Source organism: Bombus pascuorum, chromosome 4 (genome assembly GCF_905332965.1).
Source record: "Bombus pascuorum chromosome 4, iyBomPasc1.1, whole genome shotgun sequence".
Taxonomy (NCBI): Eukaryota; Metazoa; Arthropoda; class Insecta; order Hymenoptera; family Apidae; genus Bombus; species Bombus pascuorum.
This window is the reverse complement of record NC_083491.1, coordinates 5,382,453-5,402,872: the sequence shown is the minus strand read 5'-3', so window position 1 is coordinate 5,402,872 and position 20,420 is coordinate 5,382,453. Positions and strand designations below refer to the sequence as shown.

The 20,420-nt window shown below is 42.3% G+C and overlaps 1 protein-coding gene across 2 annotated transcripts in view; it reads left to right on the top strand.

Moving 5' to 3' along the window:
• The window catches only part of LOC132906198 (neuroligin-4, X-linked), a 263,676-nt gene that overhangs the window by 202,356 nt on the left and 40,900 nt on the right, over positions 1 to 20,420 (top strand). For both annotated transcript variants that reach the window (XM_060958161.1, XM_060958162.1), the window contains exon 10: positions 14,574 to 14,701. In XM_060958161.1, coding sequence (XP_060814144.1) covers positions 14,574 to 14,701 — 128 coding nt within the window. The remainder of the gene's footprint in view (positions 1 to 14,573; positions 14,702 to 20,420) is intronic.

Sequence of the window (20,420 nt, the reverse complement as noted above, 5' to 3'; positions counted from 1 at the left end):
TTTTACGCAGCGAAAGAATATCTTTTTCCTCATTCGCGATTATCTACGCTGCGCCTGGACGAATCTGGAAATACTTGGTGATGGATTTCGAGAATTTAATGGGATTCCGAGATCTTTCTATTCGAAGAAATTTGGAATGTGCATTTTGCTTGTTGGAAGCGAAGGAAAGATTTTCCGAGTGATAGATTTCTAAGATATCCACAGAAGATTCGATAGAAATTGCTTTTCGAAGGAAACGACGAAGACTTGATATAGAAGACGGATTCTTTTCTATCTGTTTCCGTTTTTCGCCCCTGTAAAACATAAAATGCAGCTGACACGGGCTAAAGCCCGATTAACGGATAACACGATACATTGAATTCAACCGGGCTAAACCTTACGTCTGATATTTTGTGTCCCATCGAATTCGTGTTCCCGAATAATCCTATCGACGGCTCGTAATTTTTGCGCACCGTCGCGGCCCGCCCAAAATAAACGATCGATTTATCGCGATGAAAACGGCGCGATTTTCATTGGATATAAAAGATCGATTAAAGCTTTTACGGAGGCAAAGATATAGCCAAAATATTGAACTCAAACGGTCAATAGCGCGTTTACACGTATTTCTTTTCTATTCTAGTTGCGGAAAAAATATTATATTCGCTTTTTATTCAACAAAGATATTTTATATCAAATTTCAGTAGTACCAATTTTTTAGCTTTCCGTATTCGTTTGGTAAATGAATAAGCTGTCAGAAAATCGTAAAGTGAACAGTACTAAAATAATACGAACTAATCGCGTGACTGTTTCGAACGAGGATGAGTGCGTGCCAGAACAAAGTACGTCTCCTAAAAGGTACATTTCGGATCGTTAAATCCCATGATCTGGATTCTCTGCTTTTTTACTCTCCTCTTCCTCGCTTTTCCCGCTGGGGAGCAATTAAAATCACCTGGCCGCGGGTGAAAGGGCACGCGTCCGAATTCCGCTTCGAACCAGATTTGATTCGACTCGCAATCAGCACGCAGTGATTGCTAATTCGGCTTGGAAACGAGCATCCACTCGTTCCATCCACTACTTTTTGATCGTTCGTTTAATTAACGAGCAGAAAATAGTCGACGTTTCGTCGCTTATAGGGCCAGAGTGTCGGATTATGCACGACTTTCACACGAAAAATCGACCTCTTCCGAGCCAAGCGCAAACTGATTTCTGAACTTACTTTTCCGCGACAAGATTGATTTAGCCTATAAAAGTCATTTTTCAATCAAATCCTCTTTTTTTTTTTTTACATATTGCATCGTTTCAAACGATGGATAAGTAATTCGCTATTGGTATGAAAACTAAAAATTAAAGATAAAATGCAATTAGGATAAAGACTTCATCCACTATCTTATATCTACTGGAAAAGATGAAAAATTCTGAGAATATTGCTTGATTTTCATGAAAGGCGCTATTCAGTATCACAAAAATAAGATCGTTTCTGATAAAATCGTACGAAAATTACTCGTATTACCTATTAGAAAGCGAGTATGATTCTTACTCTTATCGTCAATCATGAACTAAACGAGCACAAATATAAACACATCAGAGGCCTGGTTGTTTGTGTAATATCTAAATAAAATTAGCATTTAAACGGACTAGACCGAATGGAGTTATCCAGGACAGCGGTTTGCGAACAAAGAGATAACGAAATTTCGATTTCCGGCAATCCGGCTATCTTTCATGCACATGCCGGGATGAACCGCGCGGATTCGCTTTTGAAATTGCTTTTTATCGCAACCACGATGCATTTTGTTTTATTTAGTAGATCGCTGTACTATCGTAGATATCGTTTAATCCCGATCGAGAACGAGCAAATTATGGCGCAACGTGTACCGTGCGGTTGGAAAAAATGTTTCCAACAATGTTCAACAGCGTAAATTAAAGTTACCGTCGCGATATCGTTTAAAATCATTATTGCGCGATAATATCCTTCCGTCGACCCTGGTTGCATTGTGGACTAAACACTCGACGAGGCAAACAAGAACGAGAAAAGTGGACTTCCCATGGTACTATTCTCCACAGTGACTCGATTTTCAAGACAGAATACACAGGGGGTACTCGTGCATTCTTCTTGGAAAAAAGAAGGCAAAGAACTAGCGTAGAAGAAAAAAATGGAACTCTAGACAGCCCCCTCTTGGCCAGCTACTCGAGCGCGAATCGAGCGTGACATATTTACTTCCGTTCCGGTTTTTGCTCGGAAGCAAGGAGCGCCTCGGTGGCAAACTTTCCGAGTAAATTTCAATCCATGATTCTTGCTCGATCCACCTTCCCAACCTCGATCTCGTCCCTTTCTTCTCTCTCCGTCTATGACTCCCAGGCAAATGGAGGAGTTTCGCAACCCTATGACTTTCCACTTCGAGAAAGTCGTTCCTTGTGTTCGACGTACGCGGCCTGTTACTACTTGCTCTGGAAACGATTTAAGCCGATGCTTCGTCCAGTTTCCGGTTTCCTCGACTCTGTCCTCCTTTTCATTCTTTTTTAAGAAGGATAAAGGAAAGGAGAAAGAGAAAAGTAGGAGGGCGGTTGGAGGGAAAAACTAAAGGGAAACCAGTAAACTGTCGATTCAAGGATCAGTCACGTGTAACCTTAGCTAACTTTATCGCCCATCGTACGATCGAGTTCAGCGTCCGATTTCTCCGGACGACACGCGAGGAATTACCATCAGTCTCTTTCTCTTTCGCGTATATTTCTCACCAAGCCGAGTGACTGGGAGTTTCGATTAACGAAGACGAGCTTCCTAGAAAAAATGTAATTTTGCGTCGAATCGACTGGAAGAAACGTTCCTGCTCGACGTCGTTCCGCGTTTTTCGCGCAGGTCAAACGATAAAGAACGTATGCGGCATTTTTTAAAGGAAAACCTCTTTATTCGAATTAATTATAATAGTTCCATCGTAATCTTCGCTACGAAACTGTCCTTATCTAACCTTGTTTTTACAATGACATTGAGATGCACTCCAAACATTATCGATACTATTTCCGGAGGAACTTTGTCTCCTCTGTGAAGAAGAAAAAGCACAGAGAACGGGAACGAAAAGAAGAAGAAAAATAAGACGGGGAAACATGCACAAGAGAGACATCGTCCCTGAGCGAGAAATTTGCTCGAACGAGTTTCGAGACATAACCTTGACAAAAGCCTTATTCTGGGACCCGGCTCTTTCTCTTTGAGAGGAGAAAAAGTCTCTGGACGAAGAGAAGAGCATCCACGTCGTCTGGCCGAGCTTTGTACCACGTCCCAGCAATCTACCACACGGTGCAATCTCTATTTGAATGCGCTCTCCATTTCCATTATTGGCAAGAAACTTTCATTCCCTCTCATCCCCTCGTCCCTCCATTACCATACGTACAGTGATAAAACCAGTGTCTGTAACCGTCACCGAGCTGGTGCGAAAATCTTGCGCGAATTCTTCTCTAATCTACAGAGGGGAGATACAAATTGCCATACGATAACAGAGATAGCTGGTAAACTGAATTTTATTTACTGGATACGATATGCTTCGTTCGTCGAGCCTCTATCAGGAATTCGTAGTTTCTCGGGCGATTTATAAAACTCGACTGTGTTTGATAGGACGGAAGTTTCGACGAGACATTGGTCGAAGTTATCGAGGAGCAAAGCTGTCACTTGTAAGGAAGTAGGAAAGAGAGATTCAACGACATAAGATCATCCGTGAACAAGTTGTCACAAGTAACAAAGGATCAACGATAGTATGAGGAATCCATCATCTCTGTCAATTACACGGAATAGAGGATGTCGAGGGAGAAGAAAAAAATGCCGACTAAACCAGCATGGTCCAGGAAGGCCAGCGTGACGAGGTGAATCCAGGTGGGCAGAAGGGATAATCCCACGGAGTTAGCGTCAGTCAGGGCTGAATTACGACGTGTGATGGCATGGGGTCGGCCCTATTTGCCGTAAATTATGATAAACTACGTTACCAGTAGAGCGATAATAAATACGAAATCGATATCGTAGGTATTTGAAATTTGTGAGCCCGTGCACGCGGCCGAACAACGTTACCGTATAATAAGCTATTATCTAGAGATATCAAAGGGGCTATAATTGCTCACGGCAGGGATGGGGTGGGAATGGGTTGAGGGTAGGGATGACCGATGAAATTAACCTTGTCCCGTAACGTGCTAATGCGATTGCAAAGTTTTAAGTGCGCTCCTCCGTGTTATTTATTGCATGGTCCAGCTTTAATGGACAACGACATTGATTCTAACACCTATCACTGGATTTACGATGTTTAAACACAGCTGATACATTAACGACGATTACTTTGCGTGTTGACTAAAAGTAATTGTTCAATAAAACGAGAAGAATACGTTGCTCGATGATGAATACTAAGAATGAAGAAATATTCAGATACAACACTCTGCAGATACTCTGTTATGAGATGTCTGTCGTCAACGAAGCTTGTCAACGAAGAATAGTTGCAGTATGTCTACTCGATGTCCATGTTGTTGCTGCTCTGGTTTCCATATACAGGAAAAAGTGGAAGAGAAAATAGAAAAGAAGGGACCGAAGAGAGTGAAGACGTGAGAATAGAAGAAAGGAAGAAAGAAAACCAAGCGACGGAAGAAAGCCAACAGAAACCATGTGTCGGAGTAAAAGCATAATTTTCTTTTATTACCACGGAAACCGCCCTCGTCGAGAACTACCAATTTCGCCTTTGAAAAATCAACCCCCACGGATTCTATTACGATCGATTCTACACGTAATTGCACCGTGAAACCAGAAGAATAATCTCCATTCTTCGAAGGTCAGGAAGATCGAAAGCTTTAATACAGGTCTCACCCTACGCTTTCCTCGGAAGCACAGGGCGAAGGGCATTAAGGACAGTTTCGAGGGGTCGTTGTCACGTATGTCTGTATTATACTGTGTTTGCCAGCGGATTACGAGAGTAAAGTACGCCAGTGCCGCGACACTGTTTGCGATTGCCACGTTCGCGGTTATTGGGCCGCCGTAACGTTTAGTCCGCGCGATTATGCTAAATTATTGTTTACAGGCACCGTATCCTATACGTCTATTTACCATGGACTCGCCGCTGGCCGGTCGTTAATGCCGTGCCAGCTGGTCATGCGCGATTCTCACCGAGACGAAAAGCAAATTGCCACGAAATTATCACAGTTTGATGATTTAGGAGGCAATATGGTGGAAATTGACGAGTTTAGATTTTGTTGCGAGGCAATTTGTGAAAAATACGAGGAAGTACATTACAGAAGTAATAGTTGCTAAATAGTAGTTGCAAAATTATTCTCTTGCCTTTCCTCGGTTGTAAACCCGACAAATCTGGTTTACAAGATTTTTATAAGATATACTGTAAGTACTGATACTACCTCAATCTAGCAAAGAGTCGCGACTAGAGAGAAGATTATTGGCGAAACTTGGAAGCGTGGAATACTCAGCGGTGATACCAGTTTCCAGAAAAGTTTTCCACATCAGTTTATATCATTTTCTTGACTCTCCGGAAGGAGCATCGTAAAGTAAAACTAGCTAGAGCAAAACAGATACTAGCAGAGGAATGTGAAGAAGAGACGAAACGTGACGAAAAAAGTGGCGGAAAAGCGCAGAGATTTTAACAAGAGGAAGGAACTTCATCGAGGAAAGGAAATAAGCATACAAACTTAAGAAAGAATATAGGATTACAGTCTGAAGCCACGGAATTGTTGGTTAATGCAATGCTGTGTTAGTAATCGTGTAAAAAATACAGGATGAGAAAAATGTGGACGATGAAGCATAGAATCGAAGAATATATCAAAAGGCTATTACGCGTAATGATTTACTCGTGACTTGCTACGAAATATTCAACTAGAGCCAATTTACCGGACTGAAAAGTTCAGTCAGATTGCATAAACTATCCGGTTAAATCTTCAATCGCGAGCATCGGAGAGCATAATTTCTTCGCAGCTGTGCCTGAGTCCTTTACACGGAGCACCAAATGTTCTTTGGGAATTCCGCAAACCCCTCTCTGCCGTAGCTTGCAACAGGTAAGTCGGCGGTTAGATGGGTCTTCCTCTCTTGCGGTATGCATAATGGATGGATGGATCGAGGGGTGGCACAGGGCGGTACAGAGAAAGCGAATCAATAGATGCTACGAGGTTACCGCGCGAGCGACGAAGAGAAGCTGAGATCGGCTCGTAGAAAAAGGAAGGGAACGACGAGATCTCGATAATTCCGGTGGATAAAGAAATTCCTTGCAGCGCGGGCAATATGTCATGAATTTGCTACCAATAATGTAAAATGTCAAAAATCGAAAAGAATTTTTTTTAATATTTCTAGAAGTACGGAGATCGTTTGGATAAGAAACATAACAGATATATTGAGAAAATGGATAGAACGATCTTTTAGGTACTTTCTTTCGCAGCCGTATAATTTTAAATTCGATCTACCGCCAACATCAGATGCCATTATATCGTAAGTTAATTGACAATTGACCGAACATTGTGAGAACGAGCACGTGATTTCGTGCAACGAATTCGGCACCGCTGGCACGACACACGCCAGATGGCTCGATCGTAACACGCGACTTATTACGTGCTCCACGTCCATTAGCTGTGTCGTTTAAATTGCAAATAACGCTCCAATAAGAGACAACAAAGTTTTACCGGTGCCGTGCTATCGGCAACTTTGCTCGAATCTAAATGTTACTAATTACGCGAAGCGAAACATTTAACGATGACTAGCCAATAGCTACCCCTTCAAGGTTTACATGCGCGTGACAAAGGGGTAATTACGCTGTATACCTAGTTAACAAGGCTTTTCGTTAAGAATCGTAACAGTCACTGATTGCTACGGATATCGCAAAACCCTTGCAACCATCCGATATCGTGAAAACCTTGGCGCATATATACGAAATGAAATGTAATAGGTACTTAAAAAACAGAAAAATTTAAAGTTTTATAGAAATTTAATTAACTCAATCACGACAACCCATGTCCGAATATCATTCTCTAAATTTACCGAGCAATTTTACGCGTATCGTTTCAGCGACGTTCAATAGCAACCGGAATTCGATTAATTCCGCGTTCTATCGGCTTGTGAGTGTACGATTCAGAACTGCAAAAGCTCCATAGTTAATGGGCACGATATTATTTCGATGTCCATTGAGCGCATCGTTCGATTACTATCGCCGACGTTTTTCTGTTCGTAGATGTCGCAAGATTGCTAAACGCTTCTGCAAAGTTTGAAATTTCACGCGTACCGGCACAACAGTAGGCGGGAATTCCACATCGATAGCGCGCAAATGAATGGGTTAATTCAATAATAAATCAGCGGGTCCGGTTGTTCAGCGACGCGTGAATTCCATTATTAACCCTAGCAAGCGCGCAAGTGCGATCATTGCTGTAACATTAACAGGCTATAAAATACTATAAGTACCACGATGCGTTACCTTTTAAATTAAACGGAGTTTCCGGAATCCAACTATAGAAAAACATGCAAATTTTATGGGACATTTTCTTCGGAACGATGCAGAGCTGGTCGAGACAATTTTACCGCGTACACGGAACCGTTGATAGCAATTTACGGAGCACACAGATCCAGGTAGCGCGTAATTGAGCTTCGCACCGCCCGCTGTTGCGTTATCGTTCTCTAAACGCATTTCGTAAACGGAAACCGAGCAGATTTTGTGACCACGTTTCGCGTTATGAAACTGACGATGCGACGACCGTATTAGCGACACCAGTCCGTTCTGGAATTCCGCCCTTTACCTTTTCACCTGGGAATCATTAGCGTTTCCTCGACTGATTTCGTATTACGCGTTCGCTGTTGAATTAATTTCCTCGGTGCCGCAAATTGTTCGATTGCGATGTTTCCTGTAATTTTATCCGTAGAACATTTCTTCTTTTTTAGGAATAACCTTCGATAGAAAGCAAGATAAATATAACTTCGCTACTTTCATGTACTAAATTCCAACCGCCTATCAGGCAATTTATTAAAACTATTTTTGTAAAAGAAATATTCATTCAGGTCTCCGACGTAGAATCAATATCTGTTTAATTAAATTGCCGGCACACGTCGGCCAACATTCGTTTTGTAAAGCGGCGCCGTTGCCGCGAGAAAAGGGTTGGCCCTCTTTCTTAGAGCAGCGTGTCGCTGTCCGTGGGGGTGGACGGGGGCAATGCATCAGCGGTTAATGAGCAAACTTTAATATTCTCCCGGACTAAAACTCGACCCGCCACCACCTATCTTCCAACGACCACGAAGCAACCCTTCGTAGCGAGGTTGAAAGACAGGGAGTGGGGAAGAGAGTTGGGAACGCGATCGTACGACTACCATAATTATTGTGAGCCTGGCAAACGAAGAAAGAAATGAAGGTGGGTTGTTAAAGCCACCTGGAGGGGTCACAGTCTTCTTCTCCGTGTCAAAGTCTAGCGTTTTCATTAATCTGGCGAAGGTCTAATTAACATGGATTCCATATACTAAAAACCTTGAAAGTGTCTTCAATTCCCTTGCGGGATTAATAAAGAAAAGTGGACCTTCTTAGATCAGCGCAAACTTTGGCCAGAGTTTCTTTGTGACACGACAGTTTTGACTCTAAACTTGGAAGATCTGTAGAACAGATTATCATTAGCATTTATTATATGCCTGGGATTCTGTTCTGTGCAAAAATCAAGTTGTACGCAGAAGGAAAAGAACCATAAAATAAAAGAAAACGGGAAAAACTTAGAAGAGTTAGAAACCAAAGAATTAATGAAGTAACCTGAGCCATAGAGAAGGATATCGTTCGTTCCAAAACTCTGCGAAACCAGCAATTTTAACAACGCTGAGGTCGCCATGGAACAATGAAGATCGAAAAATGGTCGAAAGAAGAATATTCCAGCATGTTTCGTTTGCAATGGCTGGTACAATTTCAAGATGTATGCGTGAAGCGGGTTAGCCTAGGAAGGGATGGAACTGTCCCCATCCGATGTTCGTGGCATCGTAAAGCGGGTGTTAAGCCCGAATATGAAGCTTTTTCGCCAGTATCAGCAGGAAATTCTGCAGTGCGGCGGCCAAGAATGTGCTAACGACACGCTGGGAAAGAGAAGGCGAAATTGAGGGGGAGGCAAACCGTCGTAGCAAGTTATAACGTTGATTTAGTGCTTGTAATTACGACAGAATGCATAGCTTTCCAGCGAGAGAAATGCCGGACTTTCGACATTTTTTCTTCGTGCACGCAGCTTTACTTGCTCCGCGATCTTTCAACAAAATTTCAGACAATCGATCTATTTTTTCCACTGTCAAGTCGTATTCGTTGCCTCCTTCGCGCCATTGAATAACAAATAGTTTCTACCTTGGCGGAAAACGGAAGTGATTGAAAAAGGAAATAGAAGAAGTGGCTCGTTGAATGAAATCGCAGCACAGTGGACTGGGATTACCGGTGGAAAATCGTTCGTTACCGGAACCGATGGTGTGCGATCAATCGCGAAGCAATTTTAATCAAAATAATTCGCTCGTTGGACGAGATGCTGCTGTACCCGTGGCATTTCACACTTCCGGTAGATGAAAAGACAAGCTTCCTGGAATTCTGTCACGATCCGTACGGTACATTTGGGAAATGAAACTTTGTCCGTTCGATGTCATTAATTCGTGGATAATAGAGAGCGGTTCATACGATGAAATTTATCTGTGATTAAATGTGCTTGGATTTGCTTGCTCATTCACCCGGTGGCGAATCAACGATTTGCTTCTAGAGGAAATGAAAAGCGCTTTTACGATAGTCCGATAGCGATGATCATGAATGCTGATTATTATGAGTAACGTTGAAACAATGACGTTGGATATCGGTTACCTTGTATAATATAAAATTAAAGAAGACTATAAACCTTCTATTTCACGTAAACACAAAACCGATTCTAAAGAGAATTTGCACTTAGGATAAACGGAATAGATCAATGCACGATCAGACGATCGCAAGTCATTTTTGTCCTTCCTAGTAGGAGCCGATTTAAAATTGTTTACAAATCTCCACATGGATCGTGCCCTAACATCTTGGTAAAGTCATCAAATCTCATTTGTACTAAATTAGAACAAACCACATTTAATATCCGATCTAGACTTCCATTAACGCCTCTTCGCGTGAATTTGATCGCGAAGCTGAAGAAGTGCGAACGCTGAAACAAGCTTGTCACGTCTAACCGAATCCCGTCAGCTTACGAGGAACAAGCCGACAGCTACACACCTAGGAAGTTACAATCAACACGAAAAAAGTCTGGAGGAGAGGTGTCGGCCGACTGGAATCGCTTGCCAACTTTCCTACGGCTGCCTATTCACTCACCGCCGGGCCAATCTTGAAGCCATCACAGCTTCGAATCCTTTGGATCATCGCCAAATCGGCTACCGAACTTGCCAGATTTCGTTTTGTACAACGATTCAATGATATTCAGATTAATAATAATAATAGAATAAAGATCTTCTAGAGAGTATAATTAAAGGCGTGAACGTTGAGCATATCGAGAAGTTGCTAATTTCTTAATCTATTTCATGCGAAAAGAACGATGTTTGCACAAAAACTTATAGATATCCATGGTTTTATTTTATAAGCCGCAACCTTGCCATTCTTCAAGCTGAAATCTTAAATTTCCCCTTATCGGTATATCCGTGAACTTCGACTTTTTGTTCATCGCAAGTTCTGCACTTCGTTAACGTTTACATTAACTCACCGCAAAGTTATAACTGAACCGCCATTTCTGGTAGAGTTCTTGTCTCGGGGAGTAGCATTTTTTTGTTCTGGCTGTGCGAAAAGTTTGTGCCGGTAGTCAGGAGGCGAGCGTCCGCTCGGTTGAAACGGATAAAAGTGCGCTTTAAACAGCGAACGAAAACGAGGAAAAGAAAACGGGAACAGCTTTCCACGTGCCGTGCTTACCTCGAATTCTCATTCAGTTTGTTACACTGCTGCGACAGAATACGTTGAAAAATAGTCGACGAAAGAATTCAAGGACCTTTTTGCACTTCGAAGTCACACATATTTTCGACTAAAGTCCGTAATAAATGGTAAACGTGGAAACGCGCGTGTAACTGTTTAGCTTAGGTTCAATCTGTTACTCTTTTTCGCGCCATTTTTCTTTCGACAAGAACAATGTACTTATATACGTGCATCGTGTGGTATACTCGTTGTCTGACGATACACTAACCCATCCTACGTTATACCGATGCTATCTTACATTTACTCTACCGTACAGACACTCCCACTTTGCTTCATTACCTTTGAAGCTGACTACGTTGCGTTTGTCTAATAAGGAACAGCTGCACACTGTCTTACCTGCTTGAATTCGCTATCGGAGTGATCACAGAGATTCGACACGATACATTGAAGCAGAGATTGAAATGTAGGGTCTTACCATCGCATAGTATCGATCCTTGATGCATAGAATCGATCAATTGCGACATGTAAAATCACGAAAGGGGGAAGCAGGAAATCACGTTGAACATCTCTTTGGCGAAAATGCAACCATACCGCGGAATTTGGATCACAGCTTTTGGATTGTGCAGCATTTCCATTTAATCGTTACTCCCGCACGATTACGTGATCTATTCATTCGGTTATCCGTTTGCCTGTCTCTATGTGTCGGATACACTGCACGCAGATTGTTGCACTGGATGCTTACGAAGTCGTGAACAGAAAGGAAGGACACATATAGTATAAGCGCAATTTCACTCGAGCATTCGTGAACAGCTTCTGAAACTCGAGGATGCCTCCATTGTATTCGTCTAAGAGCTTAGGCGTAAAGTAGCGCTTTGTATTCACATTTCGTGATAATTTACGGTAATTTAATTGCGGCTAGAAAACAACAACACGACTGTTGAAATTTTCATCTGACTATTGTCTGAACATAGACAGATCCTCTCTACCTTATTGCCTCAATCTACTTCAAACAAGTCTCCTGTTGCACCTATAGACAGTTTGTTCTAATTACTATGTTCGACGAGGAACTTCGTGATCGAAAGGTCCTTTTTGATAAGCATTGTACCATCGAGGGAATTTATACGATGACGCCTGCACCTCCTTCTCGATCCCAGCACGATACGCGCCTCTTTAAGCACTTGATCCACTAAATCCGAATTCGTGACTATACATTGGCCTGTTGGAACTTCTGTTCAAGATACTTCAGCTGAAAACGGGTCAGGGACTTGGTGCTTTAAACGCAAGTAGCACAATTGGGGCGTCCGAGAATTACCATTTACCTCTTTAATTACAGAATTAAAGCGGATGGGAGATTCTTTCTCTGCCAGATCCAGAGGGACCTTTACAGTCCTCCAGCTTTACTTTTTCTCCTTTAAATTCGTTAAAATTCACCGTGATCCTAAATGAGGTCTGCAAACAAAGAACTACCTAATATTTTGGGGTCTTTCCTAAATGTTTTACGAGTGATGAGGCTGATCCAACGGCGTCCAGAAACATCCGAGGCAACTCGAACAGAGTTCTTGACCGATATATTTTACATTCCTGATCATTCTGTACGCAATTCTCGCGCTAGCACGCGAACCCACGAGACCAATTTCCGCGATTATACGCCAAACAGGAAAATATTTTGCCGCCTGGGAGCGCGATTCATCAAACCGCTTCAAAATCAAGCGTCACGAAATTTAACATTTATCCCCTGCCCAGCTATAAATCTCGCGGAATCGTCCGGCCGAATAATACGCAGCCACAGTTCCCCATTATCGCCGCGGAATACTCGGATCGATGGTTTTTTGAAGCGGCATAGCGCGTCATAGAATTCGGTCAATTGGTTCCGTCGATTAAATTCCGCTTCACCAAAAGTCCGACCACCTCGATGCGGGATCCAATTTTTTTTTTTTTTTTTTTCTAACGCTGCTATTCGTTACCGGATAACCGCACGGTTTTCTTTGAAAAATTACGTTCGACGAAAAAGGGGATGATTTTTCATCGTTGATGGGACCAGTCAGCTTTCCCTATCGGTCGTATTGTTTCCAACGATTTGAGAGCTTTGTGAATTTTGTGGATCGTTTTTCACACAGCGTTTTCAATGTTTACCATTTTTCCCGAGTTTTCGGTGTTCGGAAGCTGTCTTAAAGCGAGGTTTTCATATGTCTTGTCGGAAAAAATCGAATTCTCGCTGGCAAACTGAAGCTCTCGCCGCATGTTTTCTCGCTCGTAAAAAGAGCATGTTTGTTCTCCATCGGTTGACACCGAGATCTGCCTCCCTAGAGGCAGAAAAGGTCGCGAGACACGAGCAGCTATCTGTTTCGTGCACCTACGTCGCTTTCAGCTTTCGAATCACTTTAGTGCCATCCGTGTGACATTGCCGAATAAAAATTTCTCTTGCAAACTAACATTTTTTACGATCATCTTGTAATTATTTTTTAATTTAATGTTCTTGCGATATCCCTTTTTATATTTTCAGTATCCTATCGCAACACTTTTATAGTTAGTTTTAACAAAACCGCGCAATCCAACATGATTTCTTATAGTTTCTGATTTCACAAACCCCTAACCACTAACGTATATCAAAGGAAAAAATCTAGTCGACCTTAGGTCTCTCGATCGGATTTCCATGAAAAATTCAAGTGTCGTCAAAGGATGGAGAAGCGCGTGTACTGTTCCTGTAAACAACGGCTTGATTGCGTATTACCTGCAGAAAACAGGATAAAGTAACCACGTAATTGAACCGATGTCGCAGTACGGGACAACGACCCCTCTCTTGTATGCACGGAACCACGGACAAGCAAAGTTCTCGATAGTGAATTATGCCGTGATCGTGTCCCGAATCCTGGTAAGCGAATCGCCGACCACATTCTGAATTCCGTGGCCGTGTTCTTCCAGCCTGTCCGTGGCCGGACTGGAAACGCGCGAACAAAGCGCACGTCGCGGCTCGCGGCTTAATTCACTTTCGATTCGCTACTTGTTGCGTTAATTCGTCGATGCTTGCGGATTGGACGCGCCTCCTTCGAAGCAATTCATTTCCCGGAAAGGTTAACGAGTATCGACAACCGGAGACTGCGCTTCGATTAGTTTGGTCATCATCGCGTAACGTGACAAGCATGCTATTTGAGACAAACCATATAGCTTAGGAAGCTTCGATCTGTCTTTGCTAGTATGATAAAGAGACATCGATAGAGAGTATACTATTCAATCTATTCACTGCTATCGTCACAAACACGTTGCTTCGAGTTAATTATCTAAATAATGCCGTCGATATAAACGTTACATTTTGATCTCTGTCCGTTTCTATAAGCTGACGTGGAAAAATGAAACAAAACGCTGTATATCATTATTGCTTAAAGAAAAGACATTTGCGCCGAATAAATGGACATATCCTGAAAATAGCGTAGCTGTATTAAGAAACGGGTACTTCGAAGGTTGAACGTTCCACCGCTGGAAGACATCCTAGATTTATGTAAGATTCCATTTGTCAAATAGATCACTTGAAATTTACGTAAATGAATTGTGAGGAATAGTAATAGGACACGTAGAGAATATCTTTCGAATACGAAGAGAAAGCAGAGTGAAATACGACTGAGCAGCAGTCGGTGGAACTGCGATCGGGCTATTCGAACAAGTCTCCATGTGCATACGTACGTATCTAAACAACGATTTACGCTTTCCTTGCAGGAACCCGAACGTGATCGATCACCACAGTCGAAACGATACGCTTCTGCTCGCCAGCCGGGAGAAAAGCCGTTTCCGTAGCTTGACGTGGGATCAATACGATCCAGTGCACCAGAAATACTTGGAAATCGGTAAGTCACTGAACACCTGAAGTCCTCAAATCACTCAAGTCACTGAGATCCTGTTACACGAATTTTACGACGCTTCTTTCTTTTGACCATCTAATTAGAGGGTAGCTTCATCGGGCGCACAGTGTTCTACGCCACTTTCGCTATATGATTTCATTTAGAAGACCAGTAATACGTGGCTCATGAATCATGTGCGAGTCGAATTAACGTGGAATCAAGGGGTTAGCCGCCAGAGGTATGTTTCCATCGCAGTGGAAAAATGAAGTGCCCCCTGTGGAAACGGGGTTCGTGGCTCGCTTGTCCAGCTTGGAAAGAGCCGAGAGGGAAAAGACGTTTCGCGAGATCGTTTTTATTTTCAGCGGCTCTCGAGCACACGGCAGATGACGTGAAAGGAACCCTTTGACCTGGAAAAGAATTTGCGGCCTTTTTCCCCGCCGTTTCTTTCCTCTTTCACTCTTTCATCCATTCCCTCCCCGTTTACGCTTTTCTCCCCTCCTTCTCTCTTTCTCACTCTCTCTCTCTCTCTCTCTCTCTCTCTCTCTCTCTCTGTCTCTGTCTTTCTCCACCGATCTTTTTATCTTTTTTCCCCTACTCCACGCGCCGCGTTTTTTGCCTCGTAACGTAAAGATGAACGCCAGCATAATTCCATTAGCATTTCAAGGCAATGTGAAAGCACTAATTAAGCTAATTAGGAGTGTTTCATGGCAGCGATTCGCTTGATACAACGAGCATCACGGTTCAAAAGGAACGCACGCGGATGTGTAGCGAATTGGAACAAAAATGATATTCCGACAGGTGTAGCTGAAACGAGAAATAAACTCTCTCTCTGTAAATAACTGACCACGAACATTCGTTTAATGAAATCATTAGAGCGATGCATTCACCCGTTGAAATAGCGAAAATTCGTTATCAAAGGGATGAAACTGCCACAACACGTGTACAAGGTTGGAAAGGAAGAGCCTTTTTCAGTGGATGAAGATTCGCTCAGCCACGATCGTCCTTCCGTGAACGAATTCCCTAGCTTTCCACGTTTCCCAGTTTCCAGGAGCATCTTTTCACGGAATTCCGCGTCTACGTGACATGATAGAGCTGATAAAAGAAGAGAAACGTATCTATATTCGTCGTATTGGATTCTTATTGTATTCCTCATGAACGAACACCTTCATACGCTCTTCCAAATCTATTGATGGGAATTCGAGAAGCAAGAAGAAGGGCACAGTAGTTCTTATAGCCATGAATTTTTCTGTTTACACGTGGGAGACATTAGTCATAGGAAATTGAACGTTTCGCTTGATTTATCGAGAAAGATTGCCTCGTTCTCGGAGCGAATTTTGTCACTGACAATGAGAATGATGTAAGAAATTCGAAAAGAAAATTGAAAAGATCCTTCGAAATTAGTATCGTGGTCGTCAGATGTGATTAAACCGTGCATTATTCAGGTCGAGATTAATATTAGTCCTGACCGATTCGCATATCCTGCCAGTAATAACGGGTTGATGTAATCGTCCTCGGTACTGTATCGAGGCCGGACGACCACGGTGAAATATTGAGCTGTCAAGTGTGTGCCAGCGGTGTATGATACTTGAGCGCGGTAGAAACTCGGCGAACGTATCAGACGATCGTTTCATTAATGAGTGATCAATAGTTGGACCAGCGTAATCGTACCGACTGTTGCTTAACCGCAGTGCCGGCCATCGGCTTCGATACCCTATCACGTATAATTTATTATTATCGTTAACCCCCGTCATTTGAAATTCATTAGGCGCTAATTAACCAGGCTCCCGCTATTAACGATATTATCAAAATTTCGTGACTCGTCAACGAGTGCGTCGAACCAGGACTTTATTATCACCCGGCTACGCATCGTTCATAGATCTTTGATCATATCCAGCCATTTTAGGCGTTCGGCTGCGGTTTAAACTAACTGGAAACTATCTTTCGTAAACCTTGTCATTTTACACAGAGAGGTATATGGTATATATCCGTGAAAAATGAAGATTATTGACGAGAAACTTTAATTAGTTTAGACGTCTCTAACAAACCAAGTTTCGAGCAAATAAGAGCAAACAGTTTCGATACTCGAAAAGGAATAAAAGAGAAATTCTAAGAAAGTTGACGTATAAAGTGCGGTCGCGCACGTCAGTGTAAAAAGAGCGACTTCTCGAGTAGATCAACCGAGAGACCATTCTTCGTGTACCACGCTAAAAAGAGAATAGAATCTTTTCGATCAGCGACACGGGCGGCGAAACAGATCACCGGTGCGGTAGTTCCCGAACGATTCACTGGCTGCTCGGTATCGGCTAAAGAATCGGTGGGCGCGGCAGGGACATAGGTAGGAGTCAGCGAGACACGGCGGGACACGGTTGCAGTTACCATTTCTCAGGGAGCAGTGAAAAATCACTGTGAAGCAATAGTCCACATTCCGTAGCTGTTCCCACGATCCTTGTAGAGCGCGATCCGTGAAAAATGGGCCGTGAAAATGGACCGGAAAGGGAGGACCATTAATTTTTTTCCTTTGTCTTTCTTATCTGACCGAATGAGCTCGGTTTGGATCTCAAGTCACTGGCCTCTTCGTTACCAGCCAACCAGAGAGGAAACAACCCTCTTCTCGGCCCAGAGAAACCACATCTTTGTAGGTAACTTTGTTTTCCTACAGACACAAGCTAATTAATTTAGTTCCATAAAGGGGATGACGACGTTGTTTAGGGATCGTGAAACGTTGTGTCGGACGAGCCTGTTTATTTACAACAGTTTAAGAAGGGTAGAAACATTCTTTCGTTTGGAATTGATGTCACGATTCATTTTCACGCGAGAAAGAAATTTTAACCGGTACGCTCCTTGATGTGTATGTCTGACGTGTAATATGTATTAATCGATATTCTTTCGCTATATTAATACAAATACAAACGAAGCAGAGTAAGCTTCCTTAATCCCGGGACTTAATTAACTCCCCGAGAAATTGGCCAAAGTACTAAACGTCATTGTACTCTTCCCTTCTCAGAGAAAAATTTTGATTAAAAGCATCTCGAATGTAGGACGTTTATGAAAATCGTCGATTACGTTTTTATCGATACTTAAAAGCGTTCCTATCGATAATTGAATCCAACCAGCAACTTTGTACAAAGCAGTAACCTGTATAAATCTTGGTTCCACGTGACCAACCCTTATCTTCGATACAAACATATCCCGTATCGCCATCGATTAAGGTACCAACAGTAACCCCGTCGCTCGCACACACCCAGAATCAACCGCAGGACTAAAACAACATTCGGTCGCTATAATTTACTTGTAGTACACGTCCCACCCGTTTTCCATCCTCTGCATCCACCGCACGTAAGCAAACTCCCTTAAGCATTGGCGATGCGAATTTCCAAGAACTCGCGATTTCGTACACGTCTTCTTCGGTCAAATATGAATAGAGAAATAACTTCGAAAGGCAAGTGCCAAGAGAAAAACGCCAAACTGGTACATTAATTTACCTTTGCACGTATAATCATTTTAAAGTAACTGTTTCGTTCTCCTTCTACAGATTCTATTTACGGTTATCTTCTACTATCTGTAAATGTTTAAAACGTTTCTCAAAAGTATACGATAGATCACTGCACTTGATGCAACTAAACTTTCCGAAGATTCCGGACTACGATAAGATCTAAACCACTTCTAGCCGTTCGAACAGTTTGTCAGGCGATGTCGTTCCGCATTCGGGACCGCATGCATCTAACCGTGTCCGAACACAAACACGTTGTTTCGAAATCGCAGTTACCGGTCTCTCAACGGGGGTGTCGTGCACGCGATCGCGTAATGGGGGTGTCGTGTGCCGCAGCTGCAAGGCAACGCCGCCCAAACTCGCCTGTTTGCAAACTACACGCTAACACATTTGCTGCATCTGTACAATCCGCCGCATTGTTGTTGTAGTCTTCTTCGTTGGAAGCGTCTTCCCATGGTAAGTTGCGAAGAAGATGCAGAAGTGGAGGAAAAAAGAGAAATAGAAAATGGAGGTCGAGCAAAGGTATCCAAAGTTGAAACTTTCTTACCGTTTAAAGGATCTACTTTACAGGAAGCTTCGCGCAAAGTGAAAATAATTCCTGGAGATGCACAGAGTGCATAATAGTTTACTAAAAATTCTATTTGATTAAATTTTATTTAAAAAATTATTATTTTCTAACGATAAAAGTAAACTAGTTGAAATACAGGTAGGTAATGCGTAATATTAAAATATTGGTTGTAAAATACTAGAAATTAAAACAAATTTATGCGCAAGTGAAAAGAATGTAAACTGAATTAGATAATGTGGGCAAACACGATATGCATAGTTCGACTGAATCGCTTTGACTGTGACCACTCTTCCTGCTCTTCTTCTTCCAAAACTCCACTTGAACCTATAGATCAAAAAGTGCTGATTTTTTTCATGAAACGTATTCGTCAATACCCTTCCTCGATGATATATCGATAAATAATATTTTGGAAATTATAGCAGTTTTTGGGGCAAAGTTATATCAGACAGGGAAATAAAGTTGATGAGAACTATTCATATTTTCACTTCAGCATATGGGGGAAAGTTTCGATTGAAGAGTATGAAAGTATATCAACAAACCATTTGAAAATGAAATTACTTGAGTATGGGGGAGGATTAAAAGAGGTAGAGGAAAACGACGGCAGCATAGAATATGCATTAGACGTTTATAGGATATTTCACGAAAGAAATAGCAAAGGACTAGCAGCAACGTTGCATATATAAAGATCCCCTTGGTATTTTCCCGTGAAACATTCAGGCGCTTAAAATGGATTTAAAATTTCCACTGCCTGGTTGCAAAAGTATCGAGAAAAATAATTCACCTACGATGAAGCAGCTACAAATCGATCAGCGTGTTCACCTTTCGCGAATGTTATACATCAGGCTCGAATAAATCATCTTATCGTCGATACTATGAACCCGACGTGCGCTTGAATAATATGATAGATATATGAAATGAAAGAGAATTCGCGTTTGGCACGTTTCGATAGTGATACACAAATGATTGACACTCTGTGATTGAATGCGTGAAAACTATCTATGGCTGTAAAGTTTTATAATCTGTTATTTATTATTTTAAAATCAGCGAATATGCGTGAAAATATAACACTGGTAGAAATGGATACGCGTTATGAAACTTTGTATCCCGTTATAGCTTAAAAATTCCTCCATTCGAAACTGTTGTAGTCCGAGAAATCGTGAGACTTGCCGTCGTGGAATTTTACAAATTTAGCATATAAGTTCTAAACTTCTCTCGAGTTCTTGAATTCTAGGAATTCTAATTACTTCGTGGGCTAACCCCAAGTACTGGCATAAGACATGAACTTTAAGGATTATTACAACCAAACCTCGGATGAATTGCGCATGCAATTCGGGAAGATGCGCAACGACAAAACTAGTCGTTATTTCGTCGTTTCCTTCGCTTCCGTTGTACCATCGTAATCGTAAAAACGCGCGTCTACGTTTTACGATTCTTGCCATAAATACGTCCAGCAAACCGACGTTTGCTCGCATCGCAAAAGGATCGGCCGAGATCGCGATACTTTTTAACTACCGACACTCTTCCAGGTAGATGCGCAGCGATCGAATGAGAAACGACGCGGAGAAGTCAATCCATCGGCATCGTCTCGCAAACAACCGGTTTCCGTGAAGCCAGCTAACGGCTCACCGGAAGGCGGAAAAAGAGCTTAAGACCCAGCGTTATAGCGG